The sequence below is a fragment of the Oreochromis niloticus genome, linkage group LG16 (genome assembly GCF_001858045.2).
Source record: "Oreochromis niloticus isolate F11D_XX linkage group LG16, O_niloticus_UMD_NMBU, whole genome shotgun sequence".
NCBI lineage: Eukaryota > Metazoa > Chordata > Actinopteri > Cichliformes > Cichlidae > Oreochromis > Oreochromis niloticus.
In genome coordinates this window covers 28,245,977-28,267,880 of record NC_031987.2, presented here as the reverse complement: position 1 = coordinate 28,267,880, position 21,904 = coordinate 28,245,977, and the positions used below count along the sequence as shown (strand labels likewise).

The following is a 21,904-nucleotide window of genomic DNA, read 5'->3' as shown; positions in this document are numbered from 1 at the left end:
ATCATAACATTCTTTTATGGAGACTTGAACACATTGTTGGTCTTAAAGGCACAGTTTTATCATTGTTTAAATATCTATCTATCAGAGAGGTCTTTTTCTGTTACTATTGGGCAATACTCCTCTTCCTCTGCCCCAATTTGTTGTGGTGTGTCTCAGGGGTCTGTTTTGGGTCCAACTCTGTTCTCCTTATACATGCTGACTTTGGGATTTATTTTTAGGTATTACAACATCCCCTTTCACTGTTATGCTGATGACATCCAAATTTACTTCCCCTTGAAACTGGGTGTTTCTGTTCCACTGTATTCTTCGTTTAACTTTCTACATGATGTCAAAGACTGGTTAACACAGAATTTTCTCACCCTAAATGTAAATAAGACTGAAGTTATGGTTTTTGGAAGTCATTCTCCTTTGGATAAGTTAATTGTTACCCTCGGTTCACTTGTTTGTCATCATTCTCACACTGTAAGAAATCTCGGAGTGTTTTTAGATAGCTCTTTTTAAATTACAGAAGCAAGTGTCCACAGTTAAAACCAGTTTTTATCAGTTATGTGAAGCCTCGAAAAGACCTAGAAACACTTGTTCATGCCTTCATCACTTCCAGACTGGACTACTGCAATTCTCTCTATTTTGGTCTTCAACACTCATCGCTTGCGGTTAGTCTAAAATGCTGCTGCAGCAAGTTTAACAGGTGTTAGAATGTATGAACGCATCACTCCAGATTCAGCACATTTACACTGGCTCCCTTTCAAATACTGTATTAATTTTAAGATTCTTTTACTTACTTTTAAAGTTTTAAATAATATGGCACCCAGTTATTTAAGCAAACTCCTCAACATTTATAACCCCAAAAGAGCACTGACATTGTCTAACCAGATGCTCTTAGTATAACCGAGGTCTCGATTGAAGCATAGAGGAGATGTGGCCCAGAATAACCTCAGACCTGTTTTTTAATGTTAATACATTGTCTTCTCATTTATCTGTATTTGTTTCTCATTCATCTGCATTTGTTTCTCTATTGTTTTCTCTTGTTCTTAACTGATTGTGAAGCACTTTGGTCAACTCTGTTGCTTTTAAATATGCTATAAAAATACATTTTGAATTGAATTGAAGTTCATTGGACACAAGGCCAAGTGGAATGTGATTGATTGGTGATTTCAGTGCATCTTTATGAGATTAATGTATATGCAGATTGACTGCTCACTTTCATTATACCTTTATGATCCACACAGTGGGTAATGAGCAGCTTCAAGGGACAAGATCTAGACCTTCTGCTGAGTTTTGAATTTTGTTGTATATCTGTCTTTTCATGTAACATTAGTCATTCAGACTATTCCAGGAGACTTCAGCCTTCAAACTTAAACTGAGTTATAGAAGTGTTATTAGAAGTGACACTTCTGGGTTCAACACATACAGTATGACTTCTGATAAAACTTCTGTAAAAGACAAGAAGGAACTAAGCTAAAAACTTCCTCATTTATGCTTCAAGTAACGTGTACTGCAGAGCTGACTCTCTAAAAGAAAGCTGACTATCTCAGGAGAGATGGAGGAAATCTATGTCAATGTTCAACATGGCAAGTCAGTCAAGAAAAGCTCTTCATCCATTTAGGACTTCTAGTAATGTGATGAATAGGAACTAAGCGGGGTAACCATGTACATAGTTAAAAAAAAATTGTAAGTATTGTGAAACTGGAGTCTCTGGAGCGGTCTCAGCAATATAATATTTCAGAGTGTTCCAGACGGTTAATTATGGCCAAACAACTGTGATCTAAAAATTGGAGCCACAAGTCTTTTCTTTGCTGCTAATTTTTTGCGATGTTGAATTATGGACTTTGGAGGAACTATGAGACCATAGCGGTATTTAGTGGCAGTTATCCCATTTCATCTATTATGATTAGTCTTGGTGATTTATAAAGTGATTTATAGAAATTGGCTTTTGTGACTTAAATAAATATCTTACCTGCATTTAGTCTGAATTGTGTTGTTAAACGGTGAAGGTTAAAATATGTGTATGGCTATTACAGCTTTTATTGCTTCTAAGAGGTTGCTCTAGCCCACAAGCTGACCGTCACTTAGGGTGTTTATTTCTTGGCCTGCTACTTTAGGGAAACAAGGGGAGTGACTGACTGTACTTGACTAACAGAGTTGCTTAATCAGAGTATGTTATCAGAGACAGTGGTATCATTATCTAGGTGTAGGCAGTTAGGATGTCTCCTTTAATTAGTTTCTAGTAATTCTAACTCAGAGCCTTAAGAAGGAGAACCAGTCCAGACTTACTGTACCGCAGTAACTGAGTATATGTTGCATATGTTGCATTATGTGAAAGACATCTCTGACTTTTTTTTCTTGTCAGGTCCAAAGAGCTCTGATGGGAAGTTTCACAAAGCTGTTATTCTTACTTTGGGGCTGCTGAGTGTTTCCCTGTTGGTTGGGCTCATTGGCCTTGGTCTTCACTGTGAGTTTTGTTCACATTTAGCTTTATTCAGTTTTTAATCAATTTTATATTCTGTATTCCGTATTCATACGGGCAGTTTATGCCAAGCCTTCAGTGCTCGTTTAGTTCACTCATCTATGAGAACACAGTCATGTGTTAATTTATCATATAATTATTTATAACTTCATTACATCACTGTATATAATTAGAAAATAATAAGAAAAAATGACTGTTCATGAATACCAAACAAATAAAAATAACAACAGATATTTATTGTTCTTCTCCACTAGCTTCATTGTCATTGTATGAGAGAAAGTAACAAATTATAGGCACTATTAGAATAGCTGTTTTTATTTACAGATACGGAAGACAATGGATTCCAGTGACTCCAAAGTGCCACTGCATTAAACATTGTTTGGCCAAATGTATTTCTAAACAGTGTACATGTAATGTACACATGAACACATGTACACATCAAATAATTTCAGTCGCTGAAAGGACCAAGCTGCAGGCACCCCATTATTCCAATATTAACTGACATCTTCTTTCTTAGGTGGCAACTATGGCGTTATTTTTGTGCATCTATTCCAACTGCACGTAAAAAAAAATTTGCAAGCGCAAATGTTGCATTTTGTGGAGAAAATTATTTTTGAGCGAAGAAAAGTGTAGCTTAAACTAGATTAAAACCAACAGTGGCCTTAAAAAATTATATATTTTAAAATGAAATAATTAAACATACTAACCGAAAATGGATTTGGCTACATTCTGGACGTGTTTCCTGGAATGCAGTAGCTAGCAAGCTGATTGGAGACCCCAACAGCCAATCAGAATTTTCGCATCCAAGTCTGTGATTGGTTGGTTTTGTGGCACACCTATAATGGTGTACAGAGAGTTGAGCGTGCATGGAGCAGAGATGTTGTGAGCACGAGCGTCACACTGAGAACAGCCAGCAACTGAGCAAGAGGGGCTGTTATTGTGTGTGTATATGCATAATAGCAAACACTGAAATACATTTCTTGCACGCAGCAATGAATTTTGTTTGCTCCAATTAAACTTTTCTTCACTCAAAATACTTTTCTCCTCAAAATGCAACATTTGCACTCGCAATTTTTTTAATTTTTTTTTTAACCTGCACTCATAGAATAGAGGCACAATAATAATGCCATAGGTAACATATGTTGTAACAAAGCCTGTCAGTATTGACCAACTCTGTTGTTAGTTTTGTCCTTAACATAATAAACATAAATATGTCATTTTTTAAATGTTTTTATTTCCAGATCACAGTGAAGCTGCACATTTCTCTTTTCTCAAAAACAACCTGACCGAGCATCTCCAGGCCTCTATTAATGCGATGTCATTCATGACCAGAGAGAGAGACCTGCTGAATTCAAGCATCACTGAGCTAAAGAAAGAACTCATTTTAACCAGACAGAGAGAGAAGACTTGTCCAGCAGGATGGAGGATATTTAGTAGTTCTTGTTATTTCCTCTCCAATGACTCTGGTTCATGGACGAGAGCCAGACAGGACTGCAAAGACAAAGGAGCAGATCTAGTTGTCATTGACTGCAACAAGGAGCAGGTACTTCCCTAACAGTTGACTAGACTGCTTAGTTAATGATATGACCATAATCATAATAATGTGTAAGTAAATAAACGCAGTAACTACAGATCGAATTGCGTCCAATGATCTTTAAGAATGACATTCTTAAAGTTGTTTTAGCTGAATGGAAAGCTGTGTGTGGGTTTGTTTGTTTGTTTTTAACTGGAAAGTTTCTGGTGTTTTTAGTGTTTATTGAGTCATACTCAGCATGTATCTTCTTCCATCATGGTGGGGTGAGTTGATGCCAAATAGTAGGATTTTGGAGAGAGAGAAGGAAGTTAGTCAGAACTGAAGAGACTGCACTGCCAGAAGGCTACATCGCAGACACTGAGGACAGCTAGAAGTACCTTGGAATTATACAAATGGCAACCATGAAGAGGCCGCTAGAAAAGCCACAACCAAATACCAGCAGAGTGTCAAGTCCTAAGGTGTCAATTGAATGGCAAGAACAAGATCTGCTGAATCACCACGTACAACCTGCCAGTCATCATATACTTTACTGGGATAACCAGCTCGCCAAAGGAGAAGACAGAAGTCCCTGACATCAAGACAAGAAAGCTCTTTACCATGTATGGAGGGTTTCACCCCACGTCCTGCACCCTGACATTTTATGTGAAGCTGAAGGAAGGAGGATAAGGACTAGTGATTGTCAGAACCATCATCCAGAATGAAACAACAAAAATGGGTATATCAGGAAGATGGCCACAATTAATTTGTGCTTGGCGAATACCTCAGGGATTAGAAACCTGAGAAAAAAAGATGAGCAAGAACATCATGGAAGGACAGTATGTACTACGGGCAGATAGAAGAAGTGGCTGATATCAAAAAATCCTACCAGAAAGACAGCACGGAGGCTCTAATCATGGTAGCACATGAACAAGCCCTGAGCATAAGACTGAAGGCGGGGGTCTATGGTGGTCTAAGTCTCAAGGTCAAAATGGGGTACAATACCCCTAATATAATTTAATGTATAATAGCTTCATTTTCTGTTTAATGATTTTATAATAATGATTCAATTTTTAAAATATCATTTGTATCTTTTTTATCATTAAAAACAGACATTTCTCTCCAAGTTAACAAAGTCAGAAACATGGAGCTGGATTGGTTTGATGGATGGGAGCAATGAGGGAACCTGGACATGGGTTGATGGATCTTCTCTCACTCTAAGGTTACAGGCCCTTCTTTATTTTATTCCTTTTTTTCCCCTTTCTTAAATATAATTTTTTACACGTATTAAATGAGAAAGAAATCAAATTTTAAAAATAATTTGTGTAGAAATTTACTGATGTAAAAAAATATTATAATAAGATTTTTAAGCCCCACCCACATTTTATCGCGCATGTATTCTAAGTATTAACTTTACACTTTGAAACTACCGCTGTACATCAGCTGCCCGCCAAAGATATGGTTCTGAGTTGGTTGCTTTTACAGTTTGCTCATTTAGTTTTTATTTGCTACACTAATCTGTGCATGTGCATAATCACCTACAGATCATAAACATCACAGTTCTGCTTGGCTTCTACTCTGGTCTTCCATCAGTCTCGCATCAAAGAACATGGATTTATCCATGGTGTGCGTTTGCAAATAACCACAAAATTCTGCTGGGCTCTAAAGTGATCCAGGTCCAGCCTTTTATAATGGGACGTTGAAATGCACATGACAACAGAAAGTATAGATAGATTCTCATTGCTCCGTTAACACAGACAATACTTAACTGTTGCCACAAAGTGGCAGTAATTTACATGATAAAGGCAAATAGCATGATCTTCTATCCCTTTATGGGAGAGACTTGATATAATTTAATGGCGCACCATTCAAGCAGGCCAAGAACTGCCTCTGAGTTAAAACATACCAATGAAAAAATGTACCATGGCATACGCCGATGAATCACAACACACAAGCGATTGACAGGAATTCCAAAATATTTATTATATTTATTATAAATATTTATTTAAAAATTTGATCCTGGAATTCTTGACAGTATTTTGACACATACCAGCAATCATACATCGTTAACAGGCCAGTGTTTTTGCCACTCTGCAGAGTGAGGAGCCTCTTAACAGTTCTAGACTAAACCTTAGAATCACTGGCAAAAAGAAATGTAATAATAACTTTAAAAAGTATACACTTGTCGAACTCCAGGCCTCGAGGGCTGGTGTCCTGCCGGTTTTAGATCTCACCCTGGGTCAACACACCTGAATCAAATGATTAGTTCATTACCAGGCCTCTGGAGAGCTTCAAGACATGTTGAGGAGATAATTTAGCCATTTAAATCAGCTGTGATGGATCAAGGACACATCTAAAACCTGCAGGACACCGGCCCTCGAGGCCTGAAGTTCGACACCTCTGCACTAGAACAAAAATGACATTAACCAAACTAAACCACCATACTACACGTGGGCATATTACTACCACTTATGCGACTTAAAACCTTTATTGTATCATACACCATACATACTACTTTGAGGTTAAGTAATGACTTGCGATGTCTCTGTTCATTAAGACTAAATCATTTAGATTTGCTAAACCCATAAAGTGGGGGGGTGGGGGGGCTTACACACAAAAAAACCACCACAAGCGATCCAAAGATTTATTTTGCGCAGTACAAATATCAGTGTTACTGGAGTTATCATTTTTAGGCTCAGTACAGAATAAAATATGAATGTGTACAAAAATGTGAATCATGGAAAGACTTTTTTAATATTAGAGATTAACAGTGTCACCATTGTCTTGTTCTGAAACCTGTTAGGTACTGGGAGGCTGAGCAACCTGATAACGGTGGTGGTGATCCAAAGTGGGGTGAAGAAGACTGTGCACATATTAGAACTGGCAAGGATACAGAAGAAAACTGGAACGACCGCTCATGTGATGCTACTCTGAGGTGGATCTGTGAGAAACTGGCTTAGCACTGAGCTATATGTTTACATGCTTTTGAAAGTCATAGTGCCAGTCCCATCTCATCAAGAATATTTATTAAAAAGGTTTATTAAAAAGGTTAAAAAGGTTTATTTGAAAGGTTCAGAGTAACTCGCCTCTGTCAGTGCGCCCCAGGGTGGCTGTGGCTACAATGTAGCTTGCCATCACCAGTGTGTGAATGTGTGTGTGAATGGGTGGATGACTGGATATGTAAAGCGCTTTGGGGTCCTTAGGAACCAGAAAGCGCTATATAAATACAGGCCATTTACCATTTACCATAACTCCAGAGGTAGAGGTAGAGAGTCACTGTAATTTCAAGAGATAAAATCTTTACTCCAAGTAGAAAAGCCATAGTTCATGAAAAGCTATGACTGTTTAAGGGTCTGAGTTAGTAAAAAAAAAAAAGGTTAAATTCCAAACATAAAAACAGATAGACTGTATATAAAAGATAGTTGCACCATGCAGGTTAAAAATGAAGCCAGGTTGGAAATGTCATATACCTGTCTTTTTGAACTACTGACCAGCAGAGGGCAACCTTGTACCTGTGTAGAACTCTATTTCTCGCTTGATTTAAAACATCAGTAAATATTTTTCTAATGTATGAGGGGCCGTACAAGCCAAAATTCATTCTTTCACTCTCACACACATACATTCTTCTTTCACACACATACATTTTCACTCTCACACACATACATTTTCACTCTCACATACATACATTTTCACTCTCACATACATATATTTTCATTTATGCATTCCTACATTTTGCTCTCATTTACATGCATTCAGTATGCATTTAATCTAACAAATAATATATGTATGTAAGCAGAGAATGCATACATGTCAGAAGAAAATATATGTATGCAAGAGAATAATGTATGTGAATGAAAGAGTATAGTGGAAACGGAAGGAGTTTAATGGAAACGGAAGGCTGGGTGTCTGTACCGCTGTGATTGGCTGAGAAGCACGCGCGGGTCACTTTCAAGTGTCTGACAGCATGGAGGGGGGAGAAGAAACTCGAGTTCTTCAGCAAGCTATCGGGGTGTTAAGAAATATTTTATCGTCTCCTGAAACGGTCACATCGTTGTCCTCGTCACTTGATCGAGATGGGACGGGCTCAACTTTTTTTTTTACGTGCGCTCAGAACAGTGGGACAAAAATAAGGCCATAGGTAACAGGCATCTCCGAAAATGTTAGAGCACTTATGGTATATGTGATGTCTTGATGAATCAAGCAGATATTTGAAGTTTACACAGCACCATTCTCGCATGAAAATATCTTAAAAGTTTATTTTGTGACCTATGGCGTTATTTTTGTGCCACAAAACCAGCCAATCACAGACTTGGATGCAAAAATATCTGATTGGCTGTTCTGGTCTCCAATCGGCTCGAAATGACGAAATCCAATATCCCAGAATCCATTTCGTCCAAAACTCAAACGAGGCAGTGGCAGAGAAGCACAGAGTGGCGGAGTTTGAAATATTACTCTTTCTGGGTTACTGTGGCCTTATTTTTGTCCCACTATTCTGAGCGCACGTAAAAAAAAAGTTGAGCCCGTCCCATCTCAATCAAGTGACGAGGACAACGATGTGACCGTTTCAGGAGACGATAAAATATTTCTTAACACCCCGATAGCTTGCTGAAGAACTCGAGTTTCTTCTCCCCCCTCCATGCTGTCAGACACTTGAAAGTGACCCGCGCGTGCTTCTCAGCCAATCACAGCGGTACAGACACCCAGCCTTCCGTTTCCATTAAACTCCTTCCGTTTCCACTATACTCTTTCATTCACATACATATATTTTCTTCTGACATGTATGCATTCTCTGCTTACATACATATATTATTTGTTAGATTAAATGCATACTGAATGCATGTAAATGAGAGCAAAATGTAGGAATGCATAAATGAAAATGTATGTATGTGAGAGTGAAAATATATGTGTGTGAAAGAAGAATGTATGTGTGTGAGAGTGAAAGAATGAATTTTGGCTTGTACGGCCCCTCATACTAATGACTTTATAGTCTCATTCAGTAGTATTATGACTTTATCATGTTTAGTTTGGAAAGTGCCATTTAAAAAATACCATGCCATATAAATAAAAACATGCTTATGAATGAAACTGTATCAAATGGTATACAAGAATACCATAATAAACCTGCACCCGTCAAGCATACATAAACACAAGCTGTGTTGTTATCCACATGGATTAACCGTATTTACATTAAATTAAAATAAATTGTATGATAATGTGCAAACATTAGATATAATCGAACAATTTTCCATTGCTTTGATTAACAGATGAATGAAAATACATCAACACCTCACATGCACACACAAATTTTTTGATAAATTACAATGTAAAATCCTGGCTCGATGCCGCAGAGGGCTCTACTGAGTGTGAGCTTTGACACCTACATACCTATCAGTCACATCTGGAAATGAAATGACTTCACAGGAAGGTCTTTCACATAATTTAAGCTTGATTTTCATTTTAACTTTTAAAACAGCTTTTAAAGCATGACCGACAGTTTTCTAGTCCATGGTTGGTGAATGAGGAACGACATGGTAGTCCTGTATTACAAAAAAATGGATGTGTTTGTACACACACACACACAAACACAAACACCAAAAGCCACACACACACACACACAAACACCAAAAGCCACACACACACACACACACACAAACACCAAAAGCCACACACAAGCACACCACTGAGCAAGGTAATAAAACCCATATATTAATCTAAGATAAACTGCAGCCTCAGTGTTTTAAAAGAAAATACATGCTAGCCTAGAAGGACCTCTTGTGGCCATGTGAAGTGCAATATTGATATGTCACCTTTGAAATGTGTGACTTCTGTTTTCTATTTTGTTTTGATATAAAGCATATACTACAAAATTAAAGATAATATAATAAGAGTAAATATGCACATTTAGCAGAAAAGGCAGCAGATGTTTTTAGGCTGGATTTAAAAAGGTTTCAGGTTAGTGCTAGAAGAGAGCAAGATGTCAGTATATTTGTTAAGTAATCATGAGGCCCCCATTAACAAAAATAAACAAAAAGTTGTCTTAATTTTTTAGAAAACTATCATAAGACTATTATAAGCTGTTATATTCTCACATTTCTACTAAGTTAAAGTAATCCTATTTTCTATGTTTCCCTGTCATTTTACTGTAAGTATGTTTTGATAGTGTATCTATGTAGGAATACATAGGTACATTGTTCCTAATTCACATTTAGCACATTCGAAGGCTAACTTATTATGTTAGGTTTCCAATCATTGTCATGTCACAGCTGAACACTTGTGCTGATTATAGAAGCAACAGATTTGGCAAGTGTCTGGTTTGTGGCTTTAATTATATTTTCCAAATAACCCTTATCAGATCTTCTAACGTGTCACAGAGTTCTAAGAAAATACAGCAAGGTCTGACTCATAGGTGCCATTTAGTGAAGCTGGTAACTGAGCAAGTGTGAGGCATATATTCGTTAATCTCTGCACTCTACTGTACTTATGTACTCGGTTTTTTAAAGAGAGTAGTACACATACTCGTCAGACTTTGATCCATATTATGTTATGCCCTTTTGTTATGCTATTTAAAGGTGACAGCTTCATAATTAAACAACAAAGAATTTGGTAAGTGATGAAGAACTGATGAATGACCACGTTAAAACAAAAGTAACAGTTTTAACCTGCTATTTCTGTTGTGTCTCTTTTTTTCTGTAACCATGTTGTAGTTCTTTCCCCTTATGTAAAGGGGATGAGTGTGTGCTCTGCTTACTTGAATCTGTAGATACTTAGCCTTGATTGGTGTGCCAATAGCTTGCAAGTGATTGACTCCAGCCTAATGATGACCTTGCTAAGACAGGAGCTTGGCTACATACTGCTTGGGCCCTGTATTATGAAATGAGTTCGCTCAACCGGTGGACTGCAAAAAAAAAAAATGTTCCATAGGTGATGATTGCTGAAAACTTTGTTCTTGACCTGTTGTAATAAAAAGGAAAAAAAGAAAAATCTTGTGTTTGGTGTCCCAGTTATCTTGTCAGTCTAATAAATGTTGTGATAATCAAAAGTTGAGTGAGGTAGACTGTGCATATATCAGCTCTGTCTTTATCCTTAACTCAGGAGCTGTACAGATGATTACATCACTTAATAATGACCATTTAAATTCATATTCATCCGTATTATCCTTGGGCAAATAAGGCAGAAAGTATAATCAGTCCTTAGTCATGCTGTTATCTGTTGAAGTAGTGTAACATTCTGGTCACAGTTAGACATCTTAGTGGAGGGAATGCAAATGTTTGAATGAGGCTGATTGAATACAGTCATTAAATCTAAATGTAACCATTTCGAGCAAAAGTCACAAAAATGACTGTTACGAGTTGATTCATCTGGACCTAGAGGTTTCAGGAGAGTAACATTTTCAATCATCCACTGACTTTTTCAGTCTCAGTTGACTGCAGATTTCCCCAACCTAAAAAACAGTAACGAAGCACCACTGATTAACACTGGGCCATGGGGTCAGTTTCATGATCATTAGTGTGCAAATTGTCATGACCACTGATTAAAGGCTATTGTTTCAAAGATGGCAACACATACGGACATATCCCGCAGCACAGCACTCCTGTGCACTTTTTTGGGTTTTTTTATGCTTTTTATTGTATCTTTCTGCAACACACTGTTCGCTTTCAGTTGTCAGCAAGTGATAGACATTACCCTCAGCCTGAACCCAGACTTTACTTCGGCTTGGACCTGCAGTACCCCACCCAAGATTGTGAGACTGCCAGGCGCTCTGTGGGTTATTGTCAGGAACTACAAGTGGCATAGATGGCAGAGGGAGAGGAAATAAAAGCGAGGTTGCAGAGCTGGCTATCTTGTCTAGCTGCAAAAACAACAACACAAACACCCACATCCATCCATCTTCCTCACCAGTGTGAGATCCCTCGCAAACGAAAGAGAGGAGCTATAATCAGAGATTTACTACAACTGCTGCAATCATGTTTTCTACTGATTGTAACTGAATCCTGGCACCATTTGCAAATCCCCGATGCTTCATAGAGCTAGGCCGGATCCTACACTGCCAGGACTGCAACATAGAGGTAAGGGAAGGGGCAGTGGGCTCTGTGCTTATGTACTGTAGGACTGCTGCCATAGCGCCACACATATAGACAGTCACTCCTCACCGGACTTAGAGGCCATGTCCATTCACTGCAGGCCCTTGTAACTGCTAACGATAGCCTTAGTTGACATTGTTTACATCCCCCCTCATGCTACCATAACCTCAGCTCTCAACCACTTCCAACGCATTGTCAGCAAACAGCAGAGACAGCACCAAGAGCCCAACCATGTTGTTGCTGGGGACTTTATTAAGGCATGTTTGAAATCTGTACTACCCAAATTCCTCCAACATGTTAAGTGTCCTACGAGGGGGGACAGGACATCGGACCATGTGCACAATAACATCAAGCTGGCCTACTAAATGACACCCTCCCCCACCTAGGACAATGTGACCACCTCTTTCTGCTCCCTTCCTACACCCCCCTCAGGAAACAAACCCCTCCAAGAACCCAGTTCATTAAAACATGGCCAGAGGATGCTCTCCTCCAGCTACAGAACTGTTTTAATCTGATCTGATCTGATCGGACTGGTCCACCTTGGAACAGCAGTGCCTGGAGACCTTCACTCAGTCTGCTGTTTTCTACACTAAGTGCTGTGTAGAGAATGTAACAGTAAGCAAATCCATCCAGGTTTTTCCAAAATGGAAGCCTTGGATGATGAGTGAAGTACAGGCTCTGATCAAAACTCATAATTCAGCCTTCAGGCTGAGAGACAGTTCTCTGCACAGTATTGCCTGAGTAAACCTGAAGAGCAGCATCAAACAGGCCACGGAGGCCTACAGAAAGAGGCAACAAGCCCCACCAGGTGTGGAGAGACATACAAGCCTTCACCAACTTCAAAGACCAGAGTTCCCCAACCCCCCACAGCAGCCTCACACATGCCAGCAAGCTTAACAACATCTTTGCTCAGTTTGAGAAGTGATATAAAACTCATCACGGGAAACCCACAACACAAGCAATGCGGCGAGTCTGTCAACCCCAGGAGAACGGTAAAGCCTGTGCAGACCAACTGGCAGGGATCCTCACCAAGCTGTTCAGCCTCTCCCTGACTAATGCCACCATTCCAACCTGTCTGAGGGCCTCCACTGTCATTCCCATCCCCAAAAAGCCTGGAACAGAAAGCTTCAGTGACTACAGACCTAAAGCCCTCACGCCTGTATTCATTAAGTCTTTCGTGCGGATAGTGTCTGGCACATCACATCATACCTCAACGTCTCAACACATACCAGTTTGTTTACAGAGCAAATCAGTCCATGGAAGCTGCCATTACAATCTCCCTTCACAGATCTTTGACCCTTTTGGAAAACAGAAGAGCTACGTGGATTACAGCTCAGCATTCAACGCCATAATCCCAGACATCCTTAGCACCAAGCTGTTAAACTGATTGTCCTGTCACAGAGCCATCACAGGTGACCCTTTGCACCACCTGTATGACCTCCTGCCCGCTGGTACGTGCCAGGTAAGTCAATCAGGTCCCAAACCTCCAGCTTTTCCCACTCAGAAGCATTCAGACTGTTGACAACCATTCTGTATTTGCAAATAGACTGCAGAGTCCTGGCTCGATGAGTTGTGTTGTGTCATCCACTTAACCAGAGGTTGTTTGGTTTCTCTGATGTACTAATCATGGCAATCGTCCTGGCACTTAACTGCATATACTATATTACTGTGTTTGTGGCTGGGGACCCAATCCTTTGGGGTGGACCAGTTTTTGGGGCAGTGTGTTTTGGGGTTTGAAAGTTACATAGAGAAGGTGTTTGGAGAAAGAGCATTTTTCTGTCAGGGTACCTGGGTCATTGGCCCAGTGTTTTTGGTTTTATGGATTATTTGAGTTCTTGTTTATTGATTAGTGTTATTCTCTGTGTGACTTATGTTTGCTAGTTTAGTTTTCTTCGGCTCTTGAGTTTATCTGCATTTCTAGTTTAGGCTGTCTTATTTCTTATTTGGTCCCTTTCATGCCTTTCTCTCATCTGTGTCCTTCCCTCAGCGTCTCCCTGTTTAGTCAATCTTGTCTCCATGTTTATTTGCCAGTCTCTCCCTTGCCCCCTTGCTGTCTGTCCCTCGGTTCCCCGCTCTTGCTCTCTGTCTTATGGATCTGTCTGTCGTGTGTGTTATTGTCTTCCCATGTCAAATTGTGTGTCCTAGTCAACATCTCAGTGTTTGTTCATCATATTTCCTGTTTTACTTTGACAGTCTCCAGTCTTGTGTGCAGCATGTTCAGTTTTGCCCCCTGTTTTATTAGTTAAATTATATTCAGCTGTGTTCCCACCTGTTGTTTGTTCCCTTATTTGCCCTTATGTGTGTATTTATGTCTGCATCGCTCCTGTGTTCCTTGTGATGATCTCCCTCATTCCCTAGCCGTGTGTTCTGCCTGTCAGCTGAAGTCCTAGTTTCTTCCAGTTTTTTTTCATGTACCTTGTAATCCAACAATAAAGCTGCATTTTGAGGTAGTCCTGTCTCTGCAACAGAGCCTTTTTTGTCACTTCTTTCATGTACAAGTTGGCCACAGTGGGTGACACCGGGGAACCCATGGCACACCCATGTTTCTGCCTGTAGTACTGAGCCTTGTATGTCAAATATGTGGATTGAAGACACAGTTCTAAGAGCAAACACACAATCTGTTCCCCATCATCATCACAGGTTGGCACTGGGTTACTTATTCAGTTCAGGCTGTGTGGGAAAATCCCAGTAGCTCAGCTGTTTCTGAAATACTCAGACCAGCCTGCCTGGCACACTTCACAAGTCACCTAAAGTTTTCTTCCCCTTTCTGGTACTTGGTTCAGTAGGTTATTTTGGCCATGTCTGTATACCTGAAAGGCATTTTAGATATTTACATTAATTAGAAATTGAACATGTACCTAACAAATTGGCCGGTGATTGCGTATTGTTCAGCACAACTGAAATGTTATCAAGTATATTTTTTCTATATAGTTTATATATTCAATACAATTTTGTGATACTTCACCATATTGTATTTTCATGCTTTGGCAATATTGCTCTTAGAAACTGAATCTGAATATAGTAAAAAAAGTATTTTATCGTTGTTTGTTACTCATATTGACTCACATGCTACCCTTGTAGCAACAACTGCAATCAAGGGTTTGGATAACTGGCAATAAATCGTTCACAGCACTGTGGGGGAATTTTGTCTCTCTCATCTTTGCAGAATTGTTGTAATTCAGCCACATTGGAGGGTTTTCATTTTTAAGCTCAGCATCTTAATCAGACTCAGGTCAGGACTTTGACTAGGCCTCTGCAAAGTTTTCATTTTGTTTTTCCTCAAGCCAGTCAGAGGTGGATCTGCTGGTGTGTTTTGGATCATTGTCTTGCTGTAGAGCCCAAGTCCACTTCAGCTTGAGGTCACAAACAAATGGCCGGAAATTCTCCTCCAGGTCCTGAGGCAGCAAAACAGCCCCAGAACATCACACTTCCACAACCATATTTTACTGTTAGTATGATGTTATTTTTCTGAAATCCCGTGTTACTTTCACAACAGATGTAATAAATGCAAACTACAGCTTTTGTCTCGTCAGTCCACAGAGTATCTTCCCAAAGGTTTTGCAGGTCATCAACATGTTTTCTGGGGAAACTGAGATGAGCCTTTATGTTTCTTTTTGCTCAGCAGTTGTTTTCATCTTGAAACTCTGCCATGAAGGCCATTTTTGCCCAGTCTCTTTCCTATATTGAATTCATGAACACTGACCTTAACTGAGGCAAGTGAAGTTTGCAGTCTTTTGTAACTTCTTGGATGAGTCATTGCTGCAATCTTGGGGTAATTTTTGGTTGCCTGGCTGACCAATAATCACTTTTCACACAGGTCTATTTAGGTTTGGATTTTTTCCCCTTAATAATGTTTGATGATCTGAAACACAGGAATAGGAAATCAGGAAGAGGACAAATACTTTTTCACATCACTGTACTTAGATGCACTTGTAGGCACAGCATCAGTGGATATATAAATGGCTTCTGTTATGTCATTTTAACATAGTGTGTCTGATAACATTCCTTTAGAAAAAGCAGCTGAAGGACCTTAGCACTTCAGCAACATGCAACTTCCTTTCATGTCACACTTTAGCAGTGAGAAATTGAACCCGTGGTCTAAATAGCACACTCTGCGCCACCGTTCATGAACAATGGAGGAAATCTATATCAATCTTAAGCCTGTCAAAACTATTCAGTCAAGATCTGCTTTAAATGAGAGAGGTAAAAATATTTTTAGTGTAAATACATCTCATTTGTTCTCAGTTATTATAATTGGTTTGTTTGGGTGTGTGTGTGTGTTTGTTTGTTTGTTTGTTTGTCATATTTTTCTCTGCTTAGGTCCAAGGAGCTCACAGAGATTTCCTGCAGGTTTAATTCTCTGCCTGGGCCTACTGAGTTTTTTCTTGCTGGCAGGGCTCATCATTGTCAGCACCCTTTGTGAGTCCGATGCATTTAAGAGCATCATTTTTGTCTATAAACTATTCTAATTCAGATATTGAATAGATTTTAATGAAAATGATTAATAGTTTGATCAAATTTTTAAAACACATGTAGAATACATATAGTCAGAGGTTAAAAATCACAAATGACATGATTGGTTTATATATAATATTTCTTATAAAAAGAATACAAAAGGAATTAGTGCTATCTTTTTATGACCATTTTGACTATAACATAACAAAGACTGATTCTTCAAACACTCATATAGACAAATGTATTGCTTCTGTAGTCATCAAAAATGACTGCAGGTCTGTTGGCATCACTGAAAAAGCCTTTTAACATCCTAAACTGACTAAATGAAGGATGTATTTTGTGATGTATATATTCTACAAATTATTTATTAATTAATTATTCTATTATTATTTGGTGTTAAACTTATCTGCTTTTGAGACCCTGAACTAAATACAACAATTGTCTCTGAAATATTTCAGATTTTTACTCCACACAGTGTTCAGCTGCTAGTCAAAATGTTTCTTCCCTGATCAACAAAGAAGACATGCTGAACGCCAGTCTCACTGAAAGAGGTAAAGTAAGTTAACACTTAAGCTAAGTAGGTGTTAGCGGCCCAATTAAATACTGTTTTGGCATTGCTACATTATTGCCATGCAAAATATCTTTAGAATCCATAGGGGTTTATTTTGTTTGTTTGTTTGTTTGTTTGTTTGTTTGTTGTTGTTTTTCGGGGGGGGCGGGGGGGTATTGAGACATAATACTTTATGGGCAGATGCTTTTTTTCCCCTTTCTTTGGGTTTTTTCCATTTCTCCTCTGTCATGGTCTAGTTGCAAGCAGGTAGGGCTTGTCAATCACAGAGGACACTTTAAAAGGAAGGATGTATAACTTACAGTTAATCTTAAATGTAATGTCCACATGCATCTTATATTCTACAAGGTGATTTGTTTTCACTTAAAAGCTCCTTGTTTCTTCCAGAGAGAACATGCCCTCCAGGATGGATGATGTCCAATCATACCTGTTATTTTTTCTCTTATGGGACTGGTTCCTGGGAAAAGGGCAGACAGGACTGCACAAACAGAGAGGCTGATCTTGCCATAATAAACAGTGTTAATGAACAGGTGCTGTGCTGGAATCTTAATGTTTCATCTAGATCTTTCATCTCACATTTATTACCAAATAGTTTAATGTCTGGAGTTTCTGTACGTGGGTGCCTGTTCTTAAGCCAAAATGTAGCATGTTAGAATGGTGTTTCTGTAGTATAATGTTTTGCTGTGTTTACTATGTTTATTCTATTATATTTGAATGGAATCACACGAGGTATCTCATCAAGAAATTCATTAAAAAACCGTTTTTATATATTACTTCTACAATTTTGAAGAAAATTACAGACAGCTTTGGGGGTGTCATATGATTAAAATTTAAACACATACGTTTTTGCTCCCCTTCTTTATTAAACAGATGCTCCTCTCTGACTTCATTGAGGAAGATACCCACATTTGGATTGGTGTGACTGACAGAGAAGAAGAAGGCAAATGGAAATGGATCGACGGAGCTCAACTGTCTGAAAGGTAAAGCAAAGTTAATTTTTAACTAATCATCAGAATTGGAAAGATCAGAACTTCCAGTATCAATAATAAAGTGTAGTCAAGATAAATACAACTGGTGCAAGTAAACCTAAAATCTATTTAATTAACTCAGAATATACAGTATAGCATTTGAGATAAACTACACGCAACTGCCATTTTTTTTTTAAAGAAGAAAAAAATACCCATGATTGCTAGCAGATGGTGATGTGGTGCTTTTGATCAGACCGCAGGTGTAAAAGATTAATTTTTTTTTTAAAAAGTGCAAGATCCTGCATTCAGAATTAGACCTTAGTAAAAATGCTTTATATTTCCATTGTTTTAGTAAATAAACTGGTTTTGAATTAAATTCGAATTTATGTAACTTCCAAGAGGAAAATGTCTATTTATAAGACCTTTTAAAAAACCCACAAAAACTAAATGGTGTTAAAAATAAAAATAACTAATACCTAGAGGCATTGGTTATTAAAACAGGTAAAAACAAAAAAACATAAAATAGCTACATAAAATCTTTTACGTTACTTTTATAATATCAAGGTTCTGTCTTGAAACTCTCCACCTTTTTGGAAAATTCTAGACATTAACATAAAAAACACCCAAACATCTCATGCTCAAATGATCAATCTTATTTGGGCGCTATGAAAAAAAGAACACATGTAGCTTTTGCAGTTTCTTTCTGCAAACCAAAATGTTTGCAATAAAGCTTTGTTACACACACTTAGGAACAAATTGTGTAAAATATGAAATTCCAAATTTAACAAACTTCCAGTAATAAAGGATAAATTTACAGAGATAACCCAAACTCTCGTGGCAAGCTTTCATTCTATAATGAAACAGGAAAAAAAGAGTGATCTTTTATGCAAACACCACAGGAACTGGCTTGTTGGGTAAAAGGGACTGGCTGAAATAAACCTCTGAAGTAATCTCTATAACAACCGTACCTGTAAAAAAGAAGAAAAAAAGACCCATGAAAAAATGTCTGACAAATGTCTAAGATTTTCTCCGTTTATCTCATAAGACATTTGAGGCAACATCTGTATTCATGTCAATGCTGCACTGACACAGACACTCCCCACAGGAGTGTCACCTGGTGGAACTAGAACTTATGTGAAACCACACTGCTGGTCTTTGCTCTCAAACATGAGTCACAAAAGTATAGCTCTCAATAAGTCTCTCAATCCTCTTTCGGTTGCTGTGGTTTGTGTTAAAATCGTGTGAACATCAGAAATAAAACTATAGTACAACTGAAAATGTCCTTGTTCTTCAACCCAGCATCACGGGAAAACATGTATAGACATGCGTGCAGAAGTTGCATTACCAGCAGGTTGCAATCATATATGTAAAACCAAGAAGTTGGTAGTGAGCATAAAACATATACACTAAAAACTGCTGGGTTAAAAACAACCCAATTTGTAGCCCAGTGCTGGGTCAAATTTGGACCGAGGCAACCCTGGGTTGTTTCAACTTAACAGGGTTGGGTTGTTGGTTTGACCCAGTGCGCTGGGTTAATTATCCTTAAATTGACCAATGTTTAAAGTTGATGTTACCAGAAATTGGGTTGAAACTCATAAGCCATCACAAGGGTTATATTACCATTAACATTTAGGTCAAAATTCTTACTCACTGGATGCCGATTTAGCTCAGTTGGATGACCAAGTGACCATGTGCCATATGCTGAGAGCGGTCAGGTTCGCGTCCGACCTGTGGCCCTTTGCCACATGTCTCCCCCTCTCTCTTTTTCCCTCCACTTTCCTGTCAGTCTTGAGCATATCTGTCTAATAAGGCCAAAAGATTCCGATTCCAACTTATTATAAAATTCAGCACATAAAAAGTAGATTCAAAACAGATCGTCTCAAAACTACTTTTATTGCCATATGATACATAGAATATAGATAGCAAACTTCATAAAAATATAACAATAAAAGTAAAGTGCAAGTAAAAAAAATGGACCAAAAAAAAGTACCGTATTTTTCGGACTATAAGCCACACTTAAAATCCTTCAATTTTTTCAAAAATCAACAGTGCGCCTTATGTATGAATTCTGGTTGCACTTACTGACCTTGAACCAATTTTATGTGCTCAAAACTTAAAAAAAAAAAAAGAGTTTTAGTACGACTTTGGTAAGCTACGAAGCCACACCGCTTGATGGATTGTCGGGGCATTACAGCTGCCAAAGTCAGGAGCCTCGCAGAGTAATCTGGCTTCAAAACTCTGTCCATTTCAGGTCCCAAAGTCAAACAAACACTGCGGGATCACTGAGAGTTAAAAACTGTCTAAATTCTCTCGTATTTATTAAAATGACCAGCGTTGCTGCCTTACCAGGTGTAACAATAAAGTTTAACATCCAGGCATCCATGAAAATAGAATTTATTAAATTTAACAGAGTTAAAAGTTAGCAGGAAGTTAGCTCGCGAGTTTCCACCTAAACATGATATAGCATGTTCTGACTGAGGGATTTCTGAAAAAAATCCAAACGTACAGCTCTGCTGTCACTTCCAACATAAATGAAGACAGGAAACTAAACAGCAGTGACGTTTGTAGGGTTACTGAAGTTTGGCTAGCTGATATATAATGATGTGCTACGTGATCTTTAGCGATACAGCTATGTTAGCATAACATAAACACAGTGAAGCTGGAGGATGAATGCCATCTTTTTTCCACTCAATAAAAGTTAACGTGAGAGTACCCTATGATTAGGGACAAATGCAATCGCATGGTAGGTTGCTATAAACAGACCAAACTTTAGTCAGGAGAACAACTGAGATAATCCATCCACAATACGAGATTAGTCGTTAATATACTGCAACAACATGGGAATAGAGCAGTTGTGAGAGAATTCAACATTAATGAATCAATGATACGGAAGTGGAGGAAGCAAGAAGAATGAGTTGAGTAAAGTTTGACTTATTTGACTGTTTTGTTTATCTTATCTGAATTTTAATTATCTGAATCTTACGACCAAAGTTTTTATCTGATGTAAAATGTATAGAAATCATACATATACCAACAAGACAGTGTACATCACTGTCACAACAGCATCTGTTTTCATTCAAAGGCTTTATGGCTTTACCTATAATACCTGGTGGGCCGGTCTGTAGTGAAAATGCCCTGGTCAATTTTTTGTCCCAGTCCAGCCCTGGGCACGGCATGCAGTGAATTAATCTGAGAAGGTGCATTAAAAAAATAAATGGCCGGGCCAGCGGTGCACATTGCAAATTAGCTCGCGTACACACATTAGTTGTGCCGCTTCTTAATGACGGTATCTTAGCTAACAACCCCAACTACCAGATTCAACTTGTATTTGGCTAAAAATAACTTAGCCTACCAGTGAGAGGGACGTTGCTAGCTGGCAGTTTTTTCAAGCGATGTTGAAATTTCCACATTCCAACACTTCAAAAGCTTCAGGAGCTGTCCGCTCAGCGCAGCATTAGCACCGCGGAAATACACGGATACATCCGTAGACTCGAGACAGAATTACCAATGCGTTTTTGGGACTTTCAGGTGTATGGACCAATGTTTTCTTTTCTAATCAAACCAGAAAGCTTTAATGAGCAGCTAGATTTGTCTCGCATTAATTGCCTGGACACAGAGGACATCGAAATGCAGCTGATTGAACTGAAAAGCTCGACTCTGTGGGGGTCAAAGTTTGCAGAACTACAGACGCAGCTGGAATCTACAGCTGTGCATGTTCATGGAGCTTGCATTTTCACCTGCTGGACATCACTACCTGACAAGTTTAACTGTCTTCAGAACATTGCAGAGGCCTTATTGACAGTATTTGGCTCTACATATCTGTGTGAGCAGATTTTCTCTCACATGAGTGTCCTC

General features: G+C 38.6%; 2 protein-coding genes across 2 annotated transcripts; both read left to right on the top strand.

Annotated features, from left to right (window-relative positions):
• The first annotated feature begins 2,353 nt into the window (after positions 1–2,353).
• LOC102078188 (CD209 antigen-like protein A) lies at positions 2,354–7,560 on the top strand. Its single transcript, XM_005475351.3, has 4 exons — positions 2,354–2,452; positions 3,709–4,010; positions 5,090–5,199; positions 6,781–7,560. The coding sequence occupies exons 2-4, from the start codon at positions 3,783–3,785 to the stop codon at positions 6,935–6,937; spliced, it is 495 nt and encodes a 164-aa protein (XP_005475408.1). The 5' UTR covers positions 2,354–2,452; positions 3,709–3,782; the 3' UTR covers positions 6,938–7,560.
• An 8,608-nt stretch (positions 7,561–16,168) lies between these two features.
• On the top strand, positions 16,169–18,065 carry LOC109197693 (C-type lectin domain family 4 member A-like). The gene is made up of 5 exons (XM_025903923.1): positions 16,169–16,261; positions 16,379–16,477; positions 16,972–17,064; positions 17,469–17,611; positions 17,952–18,065. Exons 1-5 carry the CDS (start codon positions 16,192–16,194, stop codon positions 18,063–18,065), a joined length of 519 nt encoding a protein of 172 aa, XP_025759708.1. The 5' UTR covers positions 16,169–16,191.
• The last annotated feature ends 3,839 nt before the right edge of the window (positions 18,066–21,904 follow it).

Excerpts from the sequence above, each read along its gene's own strand:
- LOC109197693 (XM_025903923.1), top strand. The coding sequence starts at position 16,192 with ATGGAGGAAATCTATATCAATCTTAAGCCTGTCAAAACTATTCAGTCA. Across the intron at positions 17,065-17,468 it reads CGCCAGTCTCACTGAAAGAG|AGAGAACATGCCCTCCAGGA; the intron begins GTAAAGTAAGTT and ends TGTTTCTTCCAG. Across the intron at positions 17,612-17,951 it reads TAAACAGTGTTAATGAACAG|ATGCTCCTCTCTGACTTCAT; the intron begins GTGCTGTGCTGG and ends TTTATTAAACAG.
- LOC102078188 (XM_005475351.3), top strand. The coding sequence starts at position 3,783 with ATGTCATTCATGACCAGAGAGAGAGACCTGCTGAATTCAAGCATCACT. Across the intron at positions 4,011-5,089 it reads TTGACTGCAACAAGGAGCAG|ACATTTCTCTCCAAGTTAAC; the intron begins GTACTTCCCTAA and ends CATTAAAAACAG. Across the intron at positions 5,200-6,780 it reads GGATCTTCTCTCACTCTAAG|GTACTGGGAGGCTGAGCAAC; the intron begins GTTACAGGCCCT and ends GAAACCTGTTAG.